Source organism: Saimiri boliviensis, chromosome 6 (genome assembly GCF_048565385.1).
Source record: "Saimiri boliviensis isolate mSaiBol1 chromosome 6, mSaiBol1.pri, whole genome shotgun sequence".
NCBI lineage: Eukaryota > Metazoa > Chordata > Mammalia > Primates > Cebidae > Saimiri > Saimiri boliviensis.
Window position 1 is genome coordinate 23,282,908 of NC_133454.1, and position 21,229 is coordinate 23,304,136.

At 45.5% G+C, this 21,229-nt stretch overlaps 2 protein-coding genes across 2 annotated transcripts; one reads left to right on the forward strand and one right to left on the reverse strand.

Annotated features, from left to right (window-relative positions):
* The first annotated feature begins 5,768 nt into the window (after positions 1–5,768).
* NDUFC2 (NADH:ubiquinone oxidoreductase subunit C2) lies at positions 5,769–12,039 on the forward strand. The gene is made up of 3 exons (XM_003935043.4): positions 5,769–6,078; positions 8,269–8,415; positions 11,808–12,039. Exons 1-3 carry the CDS (start codon positions 5,910–5,912, stop codon positions 11,855–11,857), a joined length of 366 nt encoding a protein of 121 aa, XP_003935092.1. The 5' UTR covers positions 5,769–5,909; the 3' UTR covers positions 11,858–12,039.
* Positions 12,040–14,136: 2,097 nt separating this feature from the next.
* On the reverse strand, positions 14,137–18,984 carry THRSP (thyroid hormone responsive). The gene is made up of 2 exons (XM_003935042.4): positions 18,469–18,984; positions 14,137–14,817 (listed from the first exon to the last, which is right to left on the reverse strand). Exon 1 carries the CDS (start codon positions 18,947–18,949, stop codon positions 18,488–18,490), a length of 462 nt encoding a protein of 153 aa, XP_003935091.3. The 5' UTR covers positions 18,950–18,984; the 3' UTR covers positions 14,137–14,817; positions 18,469–18,487.
* Between the last annotated feature and the right edge of the window lie 2,245 nt (positions 18,985–21,229).

Genomic DNA, 21,229 nt, shown 5'->3' on the forward strand with positions numbered 1-21,229 from the left:
TCCTAGCTACTTGAGAGGCCAAGGTGGGAGGATCACCTGAGCTGGGGGATATCAAAGCTTCCGTGAGCTGAGATTATGCTACTGCACTCCAACCTGGTGACAAAGTCTTAAAAAAAAAAAAAAAAAAAAAAAAAAAAAAAATTCAGCCAGGTGCAGTGGCTCATGCCTGTAATCCCAGCACTTTGGGAGGCCAAGGTGGGTGGATCATCTGACACCAGGAGTTCAAGACCAGCCTGCCCAACATGGCAAAACCCAGTATCTACTAAAAGTTTAGCCGGGTGTGGTAGCAGTCACCTGTAATCCCAGCTACTCAGGAGGCTGAGGCAGGAGAATCACTTGAACCTGGGCGGCTGAGATTGCAGTGAGCTAATATCACGTTACTGCACTTTAGCTTGGGTGACAAAAGCAAGACTCTGTCTCAAAAAATTTCATTCATATTGATTAATGGCTATTCATTTGTATCAAAATGCCACAATTTATTTTCTATTCTGTTGTTATTGGACATTGAAGATGTTTCCAGTTTTGAGGTATTACAAATGACTATTACTTCCAGGAATATTCTTGTACATATCTCCTAGTATTGGTACCTATGTGCAAAAGTTTATCTAGACCTAAGAGGCAAGGGCATAAAATTAGGTACACATAAAATAATCGTGGCCGGGCGCGGTGGCTCAAGCCTGTAATCTCAGCACTTTGGGAGGCCGAGGCGGGTGGATCACGAGGTCAAGAGATCGAGACCATCCTGGTCAACATGGTGAAACCCCGTCTCTACTAAAAATACAAAAAATCAGCTGGGCATGGTGGCACGTGCCTGTAATCCCAGCTACTCTGGAGGCTGAGGCAGGAGAATTGCCTGAACCCAGGAGGCGGAGGTTGCGGTGAGCCGAGATCGCGCCATTGCACTCCAGCCTGGGTAACAAGAGCGAAACTCCGTCTCAAAAAAAAAAAAAAAAAAAAAAAAAATCGAAAACAACCTAAATACTCATCAACAGAATAATGGATGAATAAAATGTGACATATTTATGTGATGGAATATTATATAGTAGTCAAAAAGAATTAATCTTTTTTGATGATGGCCATTAACAGTATGAATAGCCATTAATCAGTATAAATGAAGTTGTTTTTTTTTTTTAGATAGTCTTGCTTTTGTCACCCAGGCTAAAGTGCAATGCAACCTCAGCCTCCCAGGTTCAAGCTATTCTCCTGCCTCAGCCTCCTGAGTAGCAGGGATTACAGGCGACTGCCAATCTTTATGTATCATCATGGATAGATCTCAAAAATTTTACATGGAATGAAAAACCAAGAGAAAAACAGAAACAATGAATCACAGTATTTAGATTTTTAAAAGGCGCATGTAACACAATACTAAATATATGTAAAATTATAAAAAATGGACTAGAAATATCCACAATAAACTCACGATAGTGGTTGTCTCCAGGAAAGGGAAAGGGAACTTTATTGTATCTGTAGAGTCTTTTCCTTTAAAATAGGAGGGGGCTGAAAAATATGACAAAATTCAGAGTTGTTAAATCTGTGTAGTTGAATATGAGTATTTGTTGTATTGTTCTTTGTGACTTTTTGTATCTTAAATTTCCTTCAGAACAAAACAAAACAAAAAAACCAGGGTTGGATGTAGTAGCTCATGCCTGTAATCCCAGCACTTTGAGAGGTTAAGGTGGGCAGATCGCTTGAGGTCAGGAGTTCAAGACTAGCCTGGCCAACAGGGCAAAACCCCATCTCTACTAAAAATACAAAAATTAGCAGGGCATGGTGGTGCACACCTGTAATCCCAGCAACTCGGGAGGCTGAGGCAGGAGAATTTCTTGGACCAGAGAGGCGGAAGTTGCAGGGAGCCGAGATCGTGCCACTGCACTCAAACCTGGGTTAAAAAATGAGCCTCTGTCTCAAAAACAGACAAAAAACAGGCCCAGAAGATTGTGGGGGATTATGTGTTGGGGAGTAGTAGGCTAAGTTTCCGTTATAGAGCCCCTTACTTGGAGCTAGATTTTTTTTTTTTAATAGAAGCTGAGCCTTTGAATATTTATTGAATACACAAGTATTTCATCATGTTTTAATAAAATCTGCAAACTTCATTTTAAATGTTTGCCTAATAGTTTATCTGGTATTCAGAATTTACATACTGCTTCTGAGGAACATTTTTTGTTGTTTTCATTCTTTTGATAAAATTTTAAAAGAAACACTGGTTGCCGGGCGCAGTGGCTCAAGCCTGTAATCCCAGCACTTTGGGAGGCCGAGGTGGGTGGATCACGAGGTCGAGAGATCAAGACCATCCTGGTCAACATGGTGAAACCCCGTCTCTACTAAAAATACAAAAAATTAGCTGGGCATGGTGGCGTGTGCCTGTAATCCCAGCTATGCAGGAGGCTGAGGCAGGAGAATTGCCTGAACCCAGGAGGCGGAGGTTGCGGTGAGCCGAGATCGCGCCATTGCACTCCAACCTGGGTAACAAGAGCGAAACTCTGTCTCAAAAAAAAAAAAAAAAAAAAGAAAGAAAAGAAAAGAAAAGAAACACTGGTTAAAAAAATGAAAACAAAAAAGTTTGTGCAAAAAAAGGTGTTTCATGCCATACTCTTTTCAGAGAACAGATTTCCAGATGTGTAATTACTGAAATAAAGAGGGTAAACTTTTGAAACATTTGCTGCCTTTCAAGAAAGGTCTAGCCGGGCGCGGTGGCTCAAGCCTGTAATCCCAGCACTTTGGGAGGCCGAGGCGGGTGGATCACGAGGTCGAGAGATCGAGACCATCCTGGTCAAAATGGTGAAACCCCGTCTCTACTAAAAATACAAAAAAATTAGCTGGGCATGGTGGAACATGCCTGTAATCCCAGCTACTCAGGAGGCTGAGGCAGGAGAATTGCCTGAACCCAGGAGGCGGAGGTTGCGGTGAGCCAAGATCGCGCCATTGCACTCCAGCCTGGGTAACAAGAGCAAAACTCTGTCTCAAAAAAAAAAAAAAAGAAAGGTCTAATATACACTCCAGAAAAATCCTAATTTGGGCTGGGCGAGGTGGCTCATACCTGTAATCCCAGCACTTTAGGAGGCCAAGGCAGGAGGATCCCTTGAGCCCAGCCTGGGCAACATAGAGAGATCTTGTCTCTACAAAAAAATTTAAAAATTAGCCAGCATGATCGCACCACTGCACTCCAGTCCGGGTGACAAAGCGAAACCCCAACTCAGAAAAAAAAAAAAAAAAAAGCAGGTTGGGCTTGGTGGCTCATACCTGTAATCCTAGCACTCCAACCTAGGATTTTGACACTTCAGAAGGCCGAGGAGGGTGGATCATGAAGTCAGGAGATTGAGAAAATCATGGCGAACATGGTGACACCCCATCTCTAGTGAAATACAAAAAAAATTAGCCGGGTATGGTGGTGCATGCCTGTAGACCCAGCTACTTGGGAGGCTGAGGCAGGGGAATCTCTTGAAACCAGGAGGCGAAGATTGCAGTGAACTGAGATTGCGCCACTGCACTCCAGCCTGGTGGCAGAGCGAGATTCCATCTAAAAAAAAAAAAAAGCAAAATTCTTTTTTTTTTTTTTTTTTTTTAAGACGGGGTTTCACCATATTGGTCAGGCTGGTCTCAAACTTTTGACCTCAAATGATCCACCCGCCTCAGCCTCTCAAAATGCTGGGATTACAGGCATGAGCCACCGCAGCCGGCAAAAAAGCAAAATTCTAACTAGAAATACTGTCAGGTAGTGTTAAAAGGTCCATCCTTTATGTAATCACTCTTACCTGGTATTTAATTCTAACACTTAAGAAATCACTATCTTTAATGTATATACTTTTGCATAAACCTCTGGTTTAATCAGCATTCATCTGGATAAAATGTTGATCCTATTAATAAATAGACATAACAGGAAGACATTACATTTTATTTTATTTTATTTTATTTTATTTTTTGAGACAGTCGTGTTCTGTCGCCAGGTACCAGGCTGGAGTGCAGTGGCGCAATCTCGGCTCACTGCAACCTTCGCCTCCCAGGTTCAAGCAATTCTCCTACCTCAGCCTCCCGAGTAGCTGGGACTACAGGCATGTGCCGCCATGCCCAGCTAATTTTTGTATTTTAGTAAAGACCGGGTTTCACCATGTTGGCGAGGACGGTCTCGATCTCTTGACCTTGTGATCTGCCCGCCTCAGCCTCCCAAAGTGCTGGGATTACAGGCGTGAGCCACTGCACCCAGCCTACAGGAAGACATTTTAGCTCAACATCAGGAAGGGCTGTACAATCTGCAATATTAGAGATGGGTGAGCAGAGTCTGAAAAATTGTTTAACAGAATTATAAATTCCTTCTTTCATTACTCAAACCTTTTTTTTTTTTTTCCTTTTGAGATGAAATTTTGCTCTTGTCCAGGCTGGAGTGCAATGGTGTGATCTTGGCTCACTGCAACCTCCGCCTCCCAGGTTCAAGCAATTCTTCCCGTGTCATCTTCCTGAGAGTTAAGCACACCCTGAATGTAGAGACGCCCCACAAAACAGGCTTTGTGTGAGCAACACGGCTGAATATTCATCCAGATGCGGGTGGGCTGAGTCAGAAAAGAGAGTCAGGAGGGCGGTGGGATAGGAGTTGGTTTTATAGATTTGGGGTATGCAGTGGAAAGTTAAAGAAGTTACAGTTCACGGAGGTTTTTGCAAGGCAAGGTGTGGGGGATGTTGCCAGGGGTGGGGGTATCACAAGGTCCAAGGTCCAGTGTCACAAGGTTGGCTTACCAGTTAAGCCAGAACAGTGGTGGAATGTCGCAAGGTCAGTTAATCAGGCACTGCAGGAGCTACCTATTCTTTTCCTATTGTTGCAGGGAGGAGGAGGGAGTGTCACAAGGTCCAAGGTCCTGCGTCACGAGATTGGCTTATCAGTTAAGGCGGGAATGGTTGAGGCAAGAACAATGGCAGAACTAGCCATTTTTTCTTCTTAGACTTTCTGGCTCCAGGAGGCCCTCCAGAGGTGTACTTGCGGGTCAGAGGGGTCGCCACGGCTCTACATAGGTCTTATGGTCTATGGTGCAGCCAGTTCAAAGACCCTTGCACCGAGTAGTGGACTCTTCTGCCTCAGCCTCCGGAGTACCTGGGACTACAGGCCCGCGCCATTATCGTAGAGACGGGACTTCAATTCACCATGTTGGCTAAGCGGGTCTTAGAACTCCTGACCTTCAGGTGATGCGTCCGCCTCGGCGTCCCAAAGTGCTGGGATTACATGGGTGAGCAGCTAAAACCTTTAGGGAACACCTCCTCCCTCAACCACGTGCAAGGACCTGAAGACTCAGAGGTGAAACATTTTAGGGTGCTGCCTCCGAATCTGAATTTCAAGAAGAGACTAAAACGATCTAGTCCTGGGCTTCTCTAAATTCGTTGCTCAGCAGACCTTCATTTTAGGCTTTGGAGGGTGTGTCTGTGCGAATGAACGACTGAATCCTCAGAAAACGAAAACTAGCTTTTACGGAACTTCAGTGGATGACGTTTCTCAAAACTAAGCATCATGCCCATTTCTGGATGTGGGATGAAACGATAAAATTCTATGCACAAAGGGCAGGGGAGGGATTGGCAATTCCGGGCGGAGAAGTTCTGCGGAAAGAACATCAGTGTCTCAGAGTCTGCTTTGGCCAGTGTGGCGTACTTACCCTCGACCCCGCGTCACCAGGCCCGCGAAGCCCACTCCCACGGGCGAATTCGCGCGGGCGGGCGATAAGGGGACGTCAGTAGCGCGGAACTTTGCATGCCGGGTTCCGGCGGCAGCACGCGCCGGGAAGCGTTTGGGCGCTGCACCGCGCTGCGCCGGGACCTTGAGGTCGGCGCACTGAGCGCAAAGCTGACCGCGTCGGCCCGCGCCGTGGTCGTGGTGGTTCTCCTTGTAGTTCGTGGTCTAAGGCTCGGCCTCAAGTGAGAACTGCGACACCATGTTTTACAATAGGCAGAACGCACACCCTTTAAGGTTTCTGCCGGATGAGTCCCGGAGCCTGCCCCCGCCCAGCCTGACCGACCCGCGGATCCTCTACTTAGGCCTCTTGGGCTACTGCTCCGGCCTGCTTGACAACTACATCTACCGGAGGCCGATCCTGAAGGCGGGTGAGGGCTGCGCGGGCGGAATCGGCCGGGAGGGGGGTCGCCGGGCTGCGGACCGGCCCTGCCGTACTCCCGCCCGACGTGCTCTGCTTTTCCGTGCCTTTTTGCTTTACTTGGCCCCAGCTCGCCTTCTCGGGCTGTCCGCGCCTGGTTAGCTCTTCAGAATCGAGCAGAGCCGGCGTGTTACTTGGCACGTGAAGAAACAGGTGCAGTTGTCGCGGAGGGAGCGCGAAATCACCACTGAGACGAAGACTAGGCTAAATCATAGGGTCTTTATTGCCGGCAGCCACGGAGGACTCGCGTCTCCCCAGCCCGTGGCCCCCAAAGGAGGGTGTCAAGTCCTTTCATGCCCGTAAACCACCTCCTGGGCGGGGGTGAGGGTGAGGGCCTTTGGACATTCCGATTGTTAACCTAAGTGGTTCACAGAAGTCAAGATAAGCGTTAGTTTACACATTGTCTGAGTAAGGTAGAAATTACAGACCTTAGTTACTTACTACAAGTCTTAGTTTTTCTTAAAATGATGCAGGGCCCAAAATGGCGTGGGTTTGGACTGCTTGCCTGTCACATTGGGGTTACAGAGAGCAGTTTCAACGGAAAGCTGAGGTCTGTCGAGGTATGCAGTTTACGGGGCGATGACCGTGTCACACAGTGGAGCAGGAACTGAGTCTGTGAAGGACCCGGGACTGCTCTCTTCAGTTCGTGTTGTGCTGTGTGCACAAATGAGCCATGACTCCATGCCATGCACCACTCACACTATGGGCATTATTGATAGTATTTTGGCCTTAAAACACTTTATAGGGATGTATTATTCATGACGAGGAAACCGAGCCTAACAGGTTGACAGCAGCTTACCCAAGGTCATATGGCTATTAAGTAGCAGAGCTTTTTTTTTTTTAGACCTCTAAGTGGATATTGGAAACCAGTGCTTCTCAAAGTTAATGTGCATACGAATAGCATAGGAGTCTTGTTAAAATTTGGATTCTGGGCCAGGCGCAGTGGCTCACACCTGTAATCCCAGCACTTTGGGAGGCCGTGGCGGGTGGATCGCTTGAGCTCAAGAGTTCGATACCATCCTGGGCAACAGGGAAAAAGCCCGTCTCTACAAAAAAAAAAAAAAAGTTTAGCTGGGCCTGGTGGTGCATGCCTGTGGTCCCAGGCTGAGGGAGGCTGAGGCAGGAGCCTGGAAGGCAGAGGTTGCAGTGAGCCGAGATTGCACCATTGCACTCCAGCCTGGGCAACAAGAGTGAGACCCTGCCTCGAAAATTTTAAAAAAAAAAAAAAAAAAAAAATGCGTATTCTGATTCATGAGATCTGGGGAGGAGCTTGATGTTATTATCAAGCTCTCAAACATTGCTGCTGGTGGTCAGAGGACCACAGTTTGAATAGGAGGCTCTAAATAAATGTACTGTACTTAGTAATATGTCACAGGCCTCTTATCAGAGACTGACTATTCTGATAACAATCACCGTAATACCGCCCCCCCCCTTTTTTTTCTTAAAGAAATGCCATAACAGGCCAGGCACAGTGGCTCACACCTGTAATCCCAGCACTTGGGGAGGCTGAGGAAGGCGAGACCACCGTGGTAAACATGGTGAAACCCTGTCTCTACTAAAAATAGAAAAAGCAGCCGGGTGTGATGGTGGGTGCCTATAATCCCAGCTACTCAGGAGGCTAAGGCAGGAGAATCCCTTGAACCCGGGAGGCAGAGGTTGCAGTGAGCCAAGATCACACCCCTGCACTACAGCCTGGGTAACAGAGCAAGACTCTGTCTCAAAAAAAAAAAAAAAAGTAATTCCATAACAACAGATTATGTATCTGAAATGTAAAAATGTAACTTTTTTTTTTTTGAGGAGTCTTGCTCTGTTGCCTTGGCTGGAGTGCAGTGGCCGATCTTGGCTCACTGCAACTTCTGCCTCCCGGGTTCTAGTGACTCTCCTGCCTCAGCCTCCCGAGTAGCTGGGACTACAGGTGCCTACCACCACCCCAGGCTAATTTTTGTATTTTTAGTAGAGACGGGGTTTCACCATGTTGGCCAGGCTGGTCTCAAACTCCTGACCTCAGATGATCCATCTGCCTCAGCCTCCCAAAGTGCTGGGGTTACAGGTGTGAGCCACTGCGTCCAGCCAAAAATGTAACTCTTAATACACATTGACTAATTTTTGCTTTCTTTGGAATTTGTCATTTGAATTTCAGGTTTGCATCGCCAGCTTCTATATACTACAGCCTTTTATTTTGCTGGATATTTTCTTGTAAAACGTCATGAATACATATGTGCTGTGAGGGATCGTGACATGTTTGAGTATGAAAGATTACATCCAGAGGATTTTCCTGAAGAAAAAGGTATTTCTCTTATACTCCATGTTATGAGGGAAAAAAAAAAAAAAAAAGAGGCCAGGCGTGGTGGCTCATGCCTGTAATCCAATGTAATCCAAGCACTTTGGAGGCCAAGGCGGGCAGATCACCTGGGGTTGGGAGTTCAAGACCAGCCTGACCAACATGGTAAAACCCTGTCTTTATTAAAAAAAATGAAAAAGAAAGAAAGAAAAAAAAAGAAAAGAAAAAGGTATTTCAAGTTAATTGTAGAGAATCTGTGTTTACTGTATTATTATTTTCCCTGGTTACTCTTATCCATGTCTATGGCTTTAGGTAATTTCTAAATTCCCGTTGACTCCCACATCTTAGTCTGTAGAACAAAATTGCCTTGAATTAATATATCCACTTTCTGCCTGACTTCCTCTGTGTCCTTTGGACAGCAACAAAGTTCATGTCCCGTCTGCCTTGCCAAACCTCCTGCTCCTCTGTCCTGCTTCAGGGAGTGGCACTGCTGTCTACCTGGATGCTCAAGCCAGAAGCCTGAGAATCACCAAGTCTTCTTCTTTCACTTCCCATTAGTCATCAGGTCTTATCCGTTCTGCTTCCTAAATATTTCTCAACTTTGAACTCTCCTCTCCCAATACCACTACCCTGGTTCAGGCCTTGATAATCTCTTGCTTGGATTGTTGCACTTGCCTCTTAACTCACTTCTTGCTTTGGTCTTATTTCCAGTGACAGCAAATCTGATTACATCTGTTTAAAATAGTCATTGATTGCCTAGTGGATAAAATTCAGGCTCCTTAGGATGGCTTATTTCGTCCGGCTTCATAAATTGCCTGTCCTCTGGTAGAAACACTTTACGCACATCCCTGTCTGCCATATGATATACACATGTCTGTGTTCTTCATGGGCTATAGCTTTGTCTTTATTTCCCCAGCCTCTCCCACAGAGCCTACACATAGCAGGCACTTATGCATAATAGTGGATCTGAACCCTATGGAACACTAACTCATCCCTCATCCTTTGCCTGGTGAAATGCTTTGTCCTGAGCCTGTCCTGTATTGCTTGGTATATGTTATACCTTCTTCCTGCTATGTTCTTCTTCCTCTTGCCCCTGTTGCCACCCCATCTACCTAGCAAATTTCTGCTTTTATTATCTCAGTGAAACCTTCACTCAGCTAGAGTCAGGCATTCCCTCAGCATGCTGTATCTCTATCCTGCTATGAATCTATTAATAATTGTAATATGACTTTTCTCACCTGTGTTTTACACACATATGATACAGATGTATACATATATGAGTCTTTGTAAGTTGGCAGTTTAACTTATTAGGACAGGATTTTTTTTTTTTTATCTCCCCAGGGGTTTGGCACACACATCCATATTAAATGTGTAAATGAATGAGTATAGAAAAAATTTGACCTTGTAAACATATAAATAGATTTTTCCTAGCCTCGCCAACATAGTGAGACCTCATCTCTACAAAAAAATTTTAAAAACTAGTTGGGTGTGGTGGCACATGCCTATGGTCCCAGCTACTTTGGAGGCTGAGGCAGGAAGATTACTTGAGCCTGGGAGGTCAAGGCTGCCATGAGCCACAATCACCCCACTGCATTCCAGCCTAGGTGACCAAGCAAGAGACCCTGTCTTAAAAAAAAAAAAAGATTTTTTTATTGATGTAAATGTGTGATGTAAAACATTTAAATTTCGTTAGACTGAATGATCTCTAAGGTCTTATTTAGCTCTAAAATTTTCATTACTCTTTAATATTTCCACAGCCTTCAGTCACATATGTGATATTTATGTTAGATCAGAAAGATATGGCTTTTTTTTTTTTTTTTTTTTTTTTTTTTTGCCAAAGAAGAGCTTAAAGACTAACACAGGCCAGGTGCGGTGGCTCAAGCCTGTAATCCCAGCACTTTGGGAGGCCGAGGCAGGTGGATCACGAGGTCAAGAGATCGAGATCATCCTGGTCAACATGGTGAAACCCTGTCTCTACTAAAAATACAAAAATTAGCTGGGCATGGTGGCGCGTGCCTGTAATCCCAGCTACTCAGGAGGCTGAGGCAGGAGAATTGCCTGAACCCGGGAGGCGGAGGTTGCGGTGAGCCAAGATCTCGCCATTGCACTCCAGCCTGGGTAACAAGAGTGAAACTCCTAAAAAAAAAAAAAAAAAAAAAAAAAAAAAAAAAAGACTAACACAAAGCTGTGAATAGTGGATGTATCAGGAATGCATAATTCTCAGAACCGTTAAATGTTAGAACTGGATATATTGATTAGTAGGAATGAGACCCAGTGGCTCAGCAGTCTTCAGTCCCAGACCTCTGGCCTTTGCCTAGAGATAGTTCCACAAGTTCCCTGTGTCTGCAGGAATGTGTATAACTGCAGGCTTCATTCTGTTTCTGAGCTGCAGACTACTGGCAGTTGTGCCAAGAGCCTCATGCACAGACAGTTGCCCTCTTGCCCCTGTTGCCACCCCATGAACCCGGAGAGCTTAACCACATTGGCTGCTGGCCTCTCCTAGCTGACGCATGCCCCTCTGTGTTTATTGCTTCCTTTACCTCTTCATTCAAGATACTCCTGGCAGCACCTGGTCCTTCTTAGCAGCCGTCTAGTTGTCATCAGAGATTCCTCCAAAGTTATTCTTCATTCGATGAAAGAAAATCTTTCAGTGATTGCCAAGCCATAGTTGAGGACAAGAAAATAAGGAAATTCTTAAGGGTTTGTCTCAGTCCATTTGGCCTACTATAACCAAATGCATAGACTGGGTAATTTTTAAAAATTAATTTTTTTTCCTGCTACCTGTATAATTATAGAATAGACTGGGTAATATATAAATTATAGAAATGTATTGCTTACAATTCTGGAGGCTGGGAAGTCCAAGATCAGGGTGCCAGCACAGTCAGTGTCTGCCTAGGGCCCACTTTGTGTTTCATAGATGATGCTCTCTTGATTGTGTGCTCACGTCGTAGAAAAGGCAAACAAGCTCCCCTAAGTCTCTTTTATAACGACACTGATCCCATTCATGAGAACATAGCCTTCGTGACCTAATCGCATCCCAAAGTCCCAGCCTCTTAATATCATTGCCTTAGGGGTTACATTTCAACTTACAAACTTTGGGAGGACATGAACATTCAGACCATAGCAGGATTTCAATCAGTACGATTACTGAGTGTTAATTTTCCTTTAGGTAATAGAATTTTTAAAACAATTAAAAAATATATCCTTTGGGCTGGGCATGGTGGCTCACGCCTGTAATCCCAGCACTTTGGGAGGCCGAGGCGGGTGGATTACCTGAGGTCAGGAGTTCGAGACCAGTCTGACCAACATGGTGAAACCCTGTCTCAAAAAAATATATATTAAATAAAAATAAAAATAAAAAAATTAAAATATATCTTTTATGATCTTTCCTTTTATAGAGAAGAAAACATATGGTGAACTTTTTGAAAAATTCCATCCAATACGTTGAAGTTTTCAAAATGCTTGCTCCAGCGCCGCTGGTGTAGTGGTATGATGCAAGATTCCCAAAATGCTTGCTCCAGTTTCACTGATACCTGCTGTTTCTGAATTTGATGAAACATGTTTCCAATGACAGTTGAAGTTTATGCTAATCTGTATGTTGACACCTTATAATTAAAATCGTTACCGTGAGTACTCTGACTCTTTATTGTTGTAAGAAATAGAGTTCATCAGAGAATGGTCAGTTTCCATTCACCCATCTGAAAGATTTTAAAATGAGGTTGAGTTGTAGTTTAGAGTTAGCAGACTACAGCCTATGGGCCAAATCTGGCCCACTGCCAATAAAGTCTTACTGAAACAGCCATGCTCATTTGTTTATATGTTGTTTATGGTGACTGCCATGCTATAAGAGCAGAATTGAGGAGTGATAGAGACCTATGGCTGGCAAAGCCTTATTAATACATGAACCTTTCAGAAAAGGCTTCCCTGCTTCTGTCCTAGTGCAAAGTGAATTTAGAGTGAGACAGACTACAGAGAATTCTGTGACTCGTGCAAAATAATTTTGAGTTCATCCTGTAGATATTAAATCATTAAAGGGTTTTAAATCATACAGTCTGGTTTGTATTTCTGAGCTCTGTCTGTAGTGATATAGAAGGTGGTTTAGAAGGAGACTTGGCCAGGGTCAGTAGCTCACATCTGTAATCCAGCATTTGGGAGGCCAAGGCAAGTGGATCACGAGGTCAGAAATTCGAGACCAGCCTGGCCCATATGCTGAAACTCCATCTCTCCTAAAAATATAAAAATTATCCAGGCGTGGTGGTGGGCGCCTGTAGTCCTAGGTACTTGGGAGTCTGAGGCAGAAGAATAGCTTGAACCCAGGAGGTGGAGGTTGCAGTGAGCTAAGATTGTGCCACTACACTCCAGCCTGGGCGACAAAGTGAGACTCTCTCAATAAATAAATAAATAAATAAAAGAAGGAGGAGACTCCAGACAAGGAAAATAGAAATCTTATGCTGCAAAGGTGTCTTTGCTCCTAGATGGATTATCCTGGAGAAAGCGGACTCAGGAGCTAACACTGTCTACAGTGGAGCTTGGTGCAGTTAGAAGCAAAAGACTGCACCTAACTGGAATGAGGTTACTTTTTATGGCTTATCAAATGCTTGATCTAGCCTGATGCAATGGCTCATGCCTGCAATCCCAGCACTTTGAAAGGCTGAGGCAGAGTAGATTGCTTGAGCCCAGGAGATCAAGACCAACGTGGGCAACATGGCAAAACACTGTACATAAAATACAAAAATTAGCCGGGCATGGTGGCACATGCCTGTAGTCTGAGCTACTCAGGCTGAGGTGGAGTTTGAGGATATACAATTAACTGTGATTGTGTTGCAGTTCACTGCAGCCTGGGCAACACTACAGCAGCCTGGGTGACAGACACCCTGTCAAAAAAAACAAAGTATGGGTCAGATGCAGTGGCTCACGCCTATAATCCCAGCACTTTGGGAGGCCGAGGTGGGTGGATCACGAAGTCAAGAGATTGAGACCATCCTGGTCAACATGGTGGAACCCCGTCTCTACTAAAAATACAAAAATTAGCTGGGCATGGTGGCGTGTGCCTGTAGTCCCAGCTACTTGGGAGGCTGAGGCCGGAGAATTGCTTGAACCCAGGAGGCGGAGGTTGCAGTGAGCCGACATAGTGCCATTGTACTGCAGCCTGGCTAACAAGAGCGAAACTCTGTCTCAAAAAAAAAAAAAAAAAAGTACTTATCCAAAAAGTTTTTGTTTCCTAGCTTAGAATTTATAATCATACTAAGTTTTGGAGATAAAGTATTTTTCTTTTTTTTTTTGAGATGAAGTTTCGCTCTTGTTACCCAGGCTGGAGTGCAATGGCGCGATCTCGGCTCACCGCAACCTCCGCTTCCTGAGTTCAAGCAATTCTCTTGCCTCAGCCTCCTGAGTAGCTGGGATTACAGGCACGTGCCACCATGCCCAGCTAATTTTTTTGTATTTTTAGTAGAGACGGGGTTTCACCATGTTGACCAGGATGGTCTCGATCTCTCAACCTCATGATCCACCTGCCTCGGCCTCCCAAAGTGCTGGGATTACAGGCTTGAGCCACCGCACCCGGCCCAAGTATTTTTCTTTATATGTGATTTCAAATTAGTTGGCCATATAAATATAAGCAGATGGTTTCTGGGCAAAATTAGATGAATTTCATTTTTCTTGAGTACCACTTGTAAAACCTGAAATTAGGTTGGAGAAAGTGCTTTAGAAATAATAAAGATGTACAAGTAAGATTTTATTTTTTATTGCTGCAATAAATAGGTTTATAGTTCACTTGTCCTTGGCCTCATCAGTGGTTGGCAAGTACAAGAGAGTGAACCATTCAGCCTAAGAGACTCTGCTACCTCTCAGCTCTGGTGAGTAAAAAGCAAGAGCTAGAGCAAATACATAAGGGAGTAGGGGAGAAAAAAAAAATCAGGCGATTTTAATAGCACTCACATGCCAAGTGCTTTTGATTCATCATGTTTAATTTTCACAAGCTTGTGAGGTAGGTAATATCCCCATTTTATAGATGAGGGAATTTCGGCTCCATTGGGTTAAATAACTTGCCCAAGTGCACATACTGAATGACTACCATGAGGAGGGATGTGAATTTTGGTCACATGCCAACACCTACATTCTTCCTACCATACCACACTGGGCAGGTAACTGTCTAGTCCCTCTTGAACCACTGGTCACCTCCCCAAGCTGATCAGAGGAGTGAGGGAGCAGTGAATAGCAACAGACTAAAGGTGAGCCAGTGACTGGAGTCCAGGAATTGGTGCTCAGAAGGAGATAAGAGAATCATCCCGGAGAACTGAGCCGTCTTCACTTCTGGCTGCAGGTCTAGGCTTTTCTGCCCTCATCATCAGCTAGTGAACTGCTCCACTGGCCTCATCACAGAGTGTGCCTTCTGTCTTGTGATGGGATCTGTGGAGTGCAGAAATTTTTTTAAAAACCAAGTCAGTATCAATTCAAACAACTAAGATACTGTCACATGCCCATTGAAGCAGGAAGAGCAATGAAAAATCTCAATGCTGGTGTTGCTGTCGGAAAACTGGCAGTGCTTCAACACTGTAAGGAGAATTCTAGGTTGTCAGAGCTGAAATAACTCATTTGATTTCTCTGCTGTATTTTACTAACAGGGAAACTGAGATGCAGAAAGGTAAGATAAGTTGTCTAGGGCAGGATATGGTGACTCTTGCCTGTAATCCCAGCACTTTGGGAGGCTGAGGAGGGTAGATCACAAGGTCAGGAGTTCAAGACCAGCCTGGCCAATATGGTGAAACCCCATCTCTACTTAAAGTACAAACTAGCTGGGCATGGTGGTGTGCACTTGTAACACCAGCTACTCGGGAGGCTGAGGCAGGAGACTTGCTTGAATCCGGGAGGCGGAGGTTGCAGTGAGCTGAGACTGTGCCACTGCACTCCAGCCTGGGCAACAGAGCAAGACTGTTTCAACAAAACACACACACAAAAGCTGTGAAGGATAATACAGAAGTCAGTGGAAGAGCCAGGACAAGAGCCCAGATTTTTAACTGTTGCTATACCACACTGCCCCTGAATGAAAATCAGGTTAGGGTGTGTTGAAATGTTATGATGTAGAATTGCTGCTCTGGTCTTTGAAGCTATTTGGTGAGTCAAAGAGGAGGGTTTCTACCCACTCCGCCATGCCCAGTTCCCACTTTGTGCCCACTCTGCAAAAGTCTAAGGCTGTAAGGAACACAGAAAATCTACCACTGTAGAAGAAAAGAATTAGGTGATTCTTTTAGGCCAGAGTTTACATTTTGGCTCTGCCATTTACTGAGTAACCTTGGACTCATTTTACTTCTCAGACCTCCTGTTTTTTCATCTGCAAAAGGGAATGATAATTCCATTAGGTAATGGATATGCAAAGTGATCTTAAAACTATTCAAATGCCAGTTTTAAGTTTTACTACCACTGTTATTCAGTGAGGAAGCTGAAATCCAGAGAAGTGAAGTAGCTTACCCAAGGCCCCAGAGCTTGTTATTGATAGAATCAGAATGTGAACCCAGAGCTGTTGACACAACCCAGTCTAATTCAAGAAGAACCTCTGAAGAACCTCAGGGAGCCTCAAGGGGAAAGGGAGGCAGGGTCCAGGTTGACAATTTGGGTTTGAAGTAGGAGAAGGGAAAACTGCTGAGAAAATGCCTAGAGTGGAGCTCTCCATAGGTTCTGTGTTTGGGGGTCCATGTTTATTCCCCATAATTACAGAGCAGCCTTAACACAGATTATGAAGATAACACAACATGGCAGACAGTGAGTATGATGGAAAGAACACACTCAGCTCAAAGTTGAGGCTGGTCTCGCTTTTGTCTCCTTACTGAGTGACTTTGGGTGAGTCACTTCACCTCTCGGGCTTCAATTTCCTTACTAGTAAGGTGGGGATGAGAATCTTGTCCTACATATCTGCATCAGGTAGTTTTGAGATAGCAATGGACATGGATGTTGTTTACAATTGATGAGGCCAGTTTCTGGGAGCAGGGCTGGCAGGTGGCACAGAATCTAAACTGGCAGGTGCTATGGTCCAATTTCTATTCATACTAGTATTGGCCAGGCACAGTGGCTCATGCCTGTAATCCTGGCACTTTGGGAGGCTGAGGCAGGTGGATCAGAAGGTCAGGAGATTGAGACCATCCTGGGCAACATGGTGAAACCCTGTCTCTACTAATATACAAAAAACTAGATGGGTGTGGTGGCATGCACCTGTAGTCCCAGCTACTAGGGAGGCTAAGGCAGAATTGCATGAACCCAAGAGGCAGAGGTTGCAGTGAGCTGAGATCACACCCCCTGCACTCCAGCCTGGTGACAGGGTAAGACTCCATCTAAAAAAAAAAAAAAAAAAAAAAAAATACTAGTCTTTATCCATTAGTGACCGAGTGACCTAGTTGTGACCATGCCTGGGCCCCTTCCCACCTCCTACCCTCTGCCACCACCTGCTTGTTTAGCTTGCTGTTTATCCACAGTCACCACCACAGCCCCTCTGTGCATAGTGATGTAGGCTCAGACTGCAACACATATTCACATGTACATACAACAGGGCTTCCCAACTGGCATGCCTGCATACTTGGGTGTGCCTGGAATGAATTATAGTGCCAAGATGGTGGTCCCTCGGCTTCCTGTTTGGTGGGTTCCAACCTGGTATGGTCAGAGTACCCCCAGCCTGTTGTAGGAGTAATGCAAGCAACCTCACCTATGTATCCCCATGTGCCATATAATTTTCCATGTTCTGTGACTTAAAAAAATGTTGGGAATCACTATCACACATACGGAATTCAGTGTTCACTTAAATCAATACACGTGCCTTAGGTAAGTTTCTTCATTTATAAAATGGAAATAATAAAACCTGGCCAGTCACGGTGGCTCAAACCTGTAATCCCAGCACTTTGGGAGGCCAAGGTGGGCAGATCGCTTGAGGTCAGGAGTTCAAGACCAGTCTGGCCAACATGGTGAAACCCCATCTCTACTAAAAATACAAACACTAGCTGGGTGTTGTGGCACATGCCTGTAATCTCAGCTACTCAGGAGACCGAGGCACAAGAATCACCTGAACCCAGGAGGCGGAGGTTGCAGATAGTCAAGATTCCACCACTGTACTCCAGCCTAGGCAACAAAGCGAGACTCCATCTCTGGGGAAAATTTAAAAATGGAAATAATAAAACCTATCTTTTTAGGATTATTGTGAAAATTGAAAAATTCTATGTCAAGCACTTAGAGGTTGTGCTGGCACTTACTGTATGCTTCAATGGAGACTATTACTAATACATGACATCAGAAATTCTTAGGATTCATGGACAGGCCTTGGTTATCCCCTGAAATTATACGTACAGTTATCTGCCTGTCTACCTGAACTTGGGGGAAAGAGTCCATAGCTTTAATCAAATTCTTTTTTTTTTTTTTTTTTTTGAGACAGAATCTTGCTCTATCTCCTGGGCTAGAGTACAATGGTGTGATCGCTGCTCACTGCAAACTCTGCCTCCTGGGTTCAAGTGCTTCTCCTGCCTTAGCCTCCCAAGTAGCTGGGATTACAGGTGCCCGCCATCACGCCTGGCTAATTTTTGTATTTTTAGTAGAGACGGGGTTTCACCATGTTTTTCAAGCTGGTCTCGAACTCCTGACCATGGTGATCCACCTGCCTCAGCCTCCAAAAGTGCTGTGATTACAGGCATGAGCCACCGCACCTGGCCCCGCTTTAATCAAATTCCTAACGAAGTCAGTGGTGAGAACACATTCATTCAGTTCACACATCTGCAAGCATTCACATACTAATAAGCACACATGCACAAACACATATATGTGCACATGAGGTATGCACTCACAGGCCACTTTTCCTTCTGTCTCCATATCGCTTCATTGCAACTGCCAATTTGAGATCAGAAGGATAGTAATGCAGGCCTAGTCTTAGGCCCCCCGAGGTTGTGGTCCCAATACCCTGACTCAAGAGTGGCTCTATCTGAGAACCAGACTGTTCTTCTCCCACTGGGTTGCACCACTGCCCCCTCTCCTCTTCTGGAATGTCCCTTGGTAGACTTTGACACCCACCAGCATAGCCACAATTACCTTCCCTAGTGTCCCAGGTCTACTGGACCTGTCCTGTCATTTCCTGGTATTTCCTTGTCACCTCCTGGGCTTTCTCAGTGAGGTATGTGAGAATGTGATGAAGGCTGGAGAAGTGCAGGTGGAACTGGGCTTCCAGCTCCAGCTCTCCTGAGGCACTCTCATCCGCAACTTCCTCTGTCTCTGCGGTTCCATTCTCAGCCTTCTCAGCGTCCTCAGCTTCACCGCTTGCCACCTTGGCCTGCCACTCTTCCCGTGGCAGCAGCCCATGGTCCACATCCATGCGGATGGCCTTGAGCATAGTGAAGTAGGTGTAGAGATCAGAGGCCCTGGCCTTGGCTGGGCCCCCAAGCCCACTCAGCTGTGCGTCCCGCAGAAGGCTGGGGATCATTACCACCTGCTCCATGTTGCGCACCTCAGCTGAGTACCGGTCCATGACAGTCAGCAGGCTGTTCTTGGGGTAACGCTTGGTTAGCACCTGCATGGTTGCTTCCTCTGACACACTGAGCCCAGCAGACTGTCCCTGCACTATTTCTAGGCTCTCAGCAGATTGACAGGATGCCAATGCCCAGCTGTTGAGCCAACACAGCCCTGTTTTGGGCCAATCCCAGAGCTCAGGCCCCAGCGTCTGTATCAGGTGATCCATCTGCCCAGGGATAGATCTGCCAGCCTTCTGCTTGTCATCCCAGCTCTGCATGACTGCCCCAGCAAGAGCCCGGCTCTTCCTCTGGCAGCTTGCTGGGCCAGTTGGAAGGAAGCTTTTCCCTTTGGCAACTGGCACACTGGACCCCAGGGCAATAAATAATTCTTTCGGGTCACTGGAGACCAAGCTGCCTCTTTGCTGCCTGCTTAGGGCAGCCTTCCAATACATAGCTCACTCCTTGAACCTGGGGTGCCTCCAGTGTTAAATGGAGAGGATTTGAAGTGAAACAGCTTGATGTGGGGCAAGGAACACTGACATTGGAGTCAGCAGCTCAGTCCTGCAACTTCCTAGCTGAGTTTTTTGGTTTTTTTGTTTGTTTGTTTGTTTTTGGTTTTTTTTTTTTTTTTTTTTTTTTTTTTTTGAGACGGAGTTTCGCTCTTGTTGCCCAGGCTGGAGTGCAATGGCGCGATCTCAGCTCACCGCAACCTCCGCCTCCTGGGTTCAGGCAATTCTCCTGCCTCAGCCTCCTGAGTAGCTGGGATTACAGGCACGTGCCACCATGCCCAGCTGATTTTTTGTATTTTTAGTAGAGACGGGGTTTCACCTTGTTGACCGGGATGGTCTCGATCCCTTGACCTCGTGATCCACCGGCCTCAGCCTCCTAAAGTGCTGGGATTACAGGCTTGAGCCACCGCGCCCGGCCTTGTTTTTGTTTTTGTTTGGAGACAGAGTCTCACTCTCTTGCCCAGGCTGGAGTGCAGTGGTACAATCTCAGCTTACTGCAACTTCCATCTCCTGGGTTCAAGCGATTCTCCTGCCTCAGCCTCCTGAGTAGCTGGGATTACAGATGCATGCCTCCACACCTGGCTAATTTTTGTGTTTTTAGTAGAGAAAGGGTTTCACCATGTTGGTCAAGCTGGTCTCGAACTTCTGACCTCATGATCTACCTGCCTCAGCCTCCCCAAGTGGTGGAATTACAGGCGTGAGCCACCACGCCCAGCTGAGTTCTTTTGTTGTTGTTGGCTAACATTATTGAGTACCTACTGCACATCAGGTTCTGCACTGAGCTTTTTCGTGAGTGATCTCATTTAATCTTCACCATAACTCTTGTAAATGTTTTATTTATTTAATTTTTGTAGAGATGGGGTCTTGCTATGTTGCCCAGGCTGGTTTTGAACTCTTGGGCTCAAGCAATCCTCCAACGTCAGCCTCCCAAAGTGCTGGAATTACAGGCATGAACCACCAGTATTTTAGTTTTGCCAGCGAGGAAATTTAGGTGCAGGCAGCTAAAGTAACCTGCTCAAGGTCCCATTGGAGCTGGGATTCCAACCCAGGCCCACATCTACCCACCGTCAGGCAGTGCTCTGGACTGACATGAGGTTACATAGTCATACAGGTTAACCAGATCCATATCCTCTGCAAATTTGAGGTGGTGTTGTGAGGATTGAATAAGAGAAACCAATAAAAATGATTTGTATCAATCCAGACCAGTGATTGGGACCAAAAAAGAGGGAAAAAAAATGCTTTGTAAACCACAAAGCCCAATCCCCAATGTATTATCTATGCAGATTCTAGATGATTGCTAAGGCTTCACCCAAATCTAACCAGTTAATTCCACAAGCTACAATGCACTTTACAAGTGTTGCAAGATAATAATCTTTTGCATAGTCATATTGTCATAGTTTACAAACTGCATTTGCTATATATTTTTTTATTAAATATTTAAGAAAATGAAAGCCTGGGGAAAGGCCCAAAGTTGCACAAGTCAGTGGCAGAGTCAAGTGGAGAATAAGACCTTTTGAGTTCTGGCTTAGATACCTGCCCCCTCCACTGCCTCTGGTGAAATCTGCTGAATACTTCCCATGCTGGCAGGGGAGGGGAGGGAAGGAGGGAACACAGGGAAGGGACCTGTAGCTGAAAAGGGTCTCAGTGTTGACTCGCCTAAGCTACCCTCACCTCTACCCCAGGCAGGAGCCCTCTCTGCATCCTCCCAACTGACAATCATTCACTCCTCTGCTCCCTCCCACTATAGCCAGAGCTATTAGAAGGCTTATCATTTTTTTTTTTTTTTTGACACGGAGTTTCCCTCTTGTTACCCAGGCTGGAGTGCAATGGCGCGAT

Excerpts from the sequence above, each read along its gene's own strand:
- NDUFC2 (XM_003935043.4), top strand. The coding sequence starts at position 5,910 with ATGTTTTACAATAGGCAGAACGCACACCCTTTAAGGTTTCTGCCGGAT. Across the intron at positions 6,079-8,268 it reads GAGGCCGATCCTGAAGGCGG|GTTTGCATCGCCAGCTTCTA; the intron begins GTGAGGGCTGCG and ends TTTGAATTTCAG. Across the intron at positions 8,416-11,807 it reads GGATTTTCCTGAAGAAAAAG|AGAAGAAAACATATGGTGAA; the intron begins GTATTTCTCTTA and ends TTCCTTTTATAG.
- THRSP (XM_003935042.4), bottom strand. The coding sequence starts at position 18,949 with ATGCAGGTGCTAACCAAGCGTTACCCCAAGAACAGCCTGCTGACTGTC.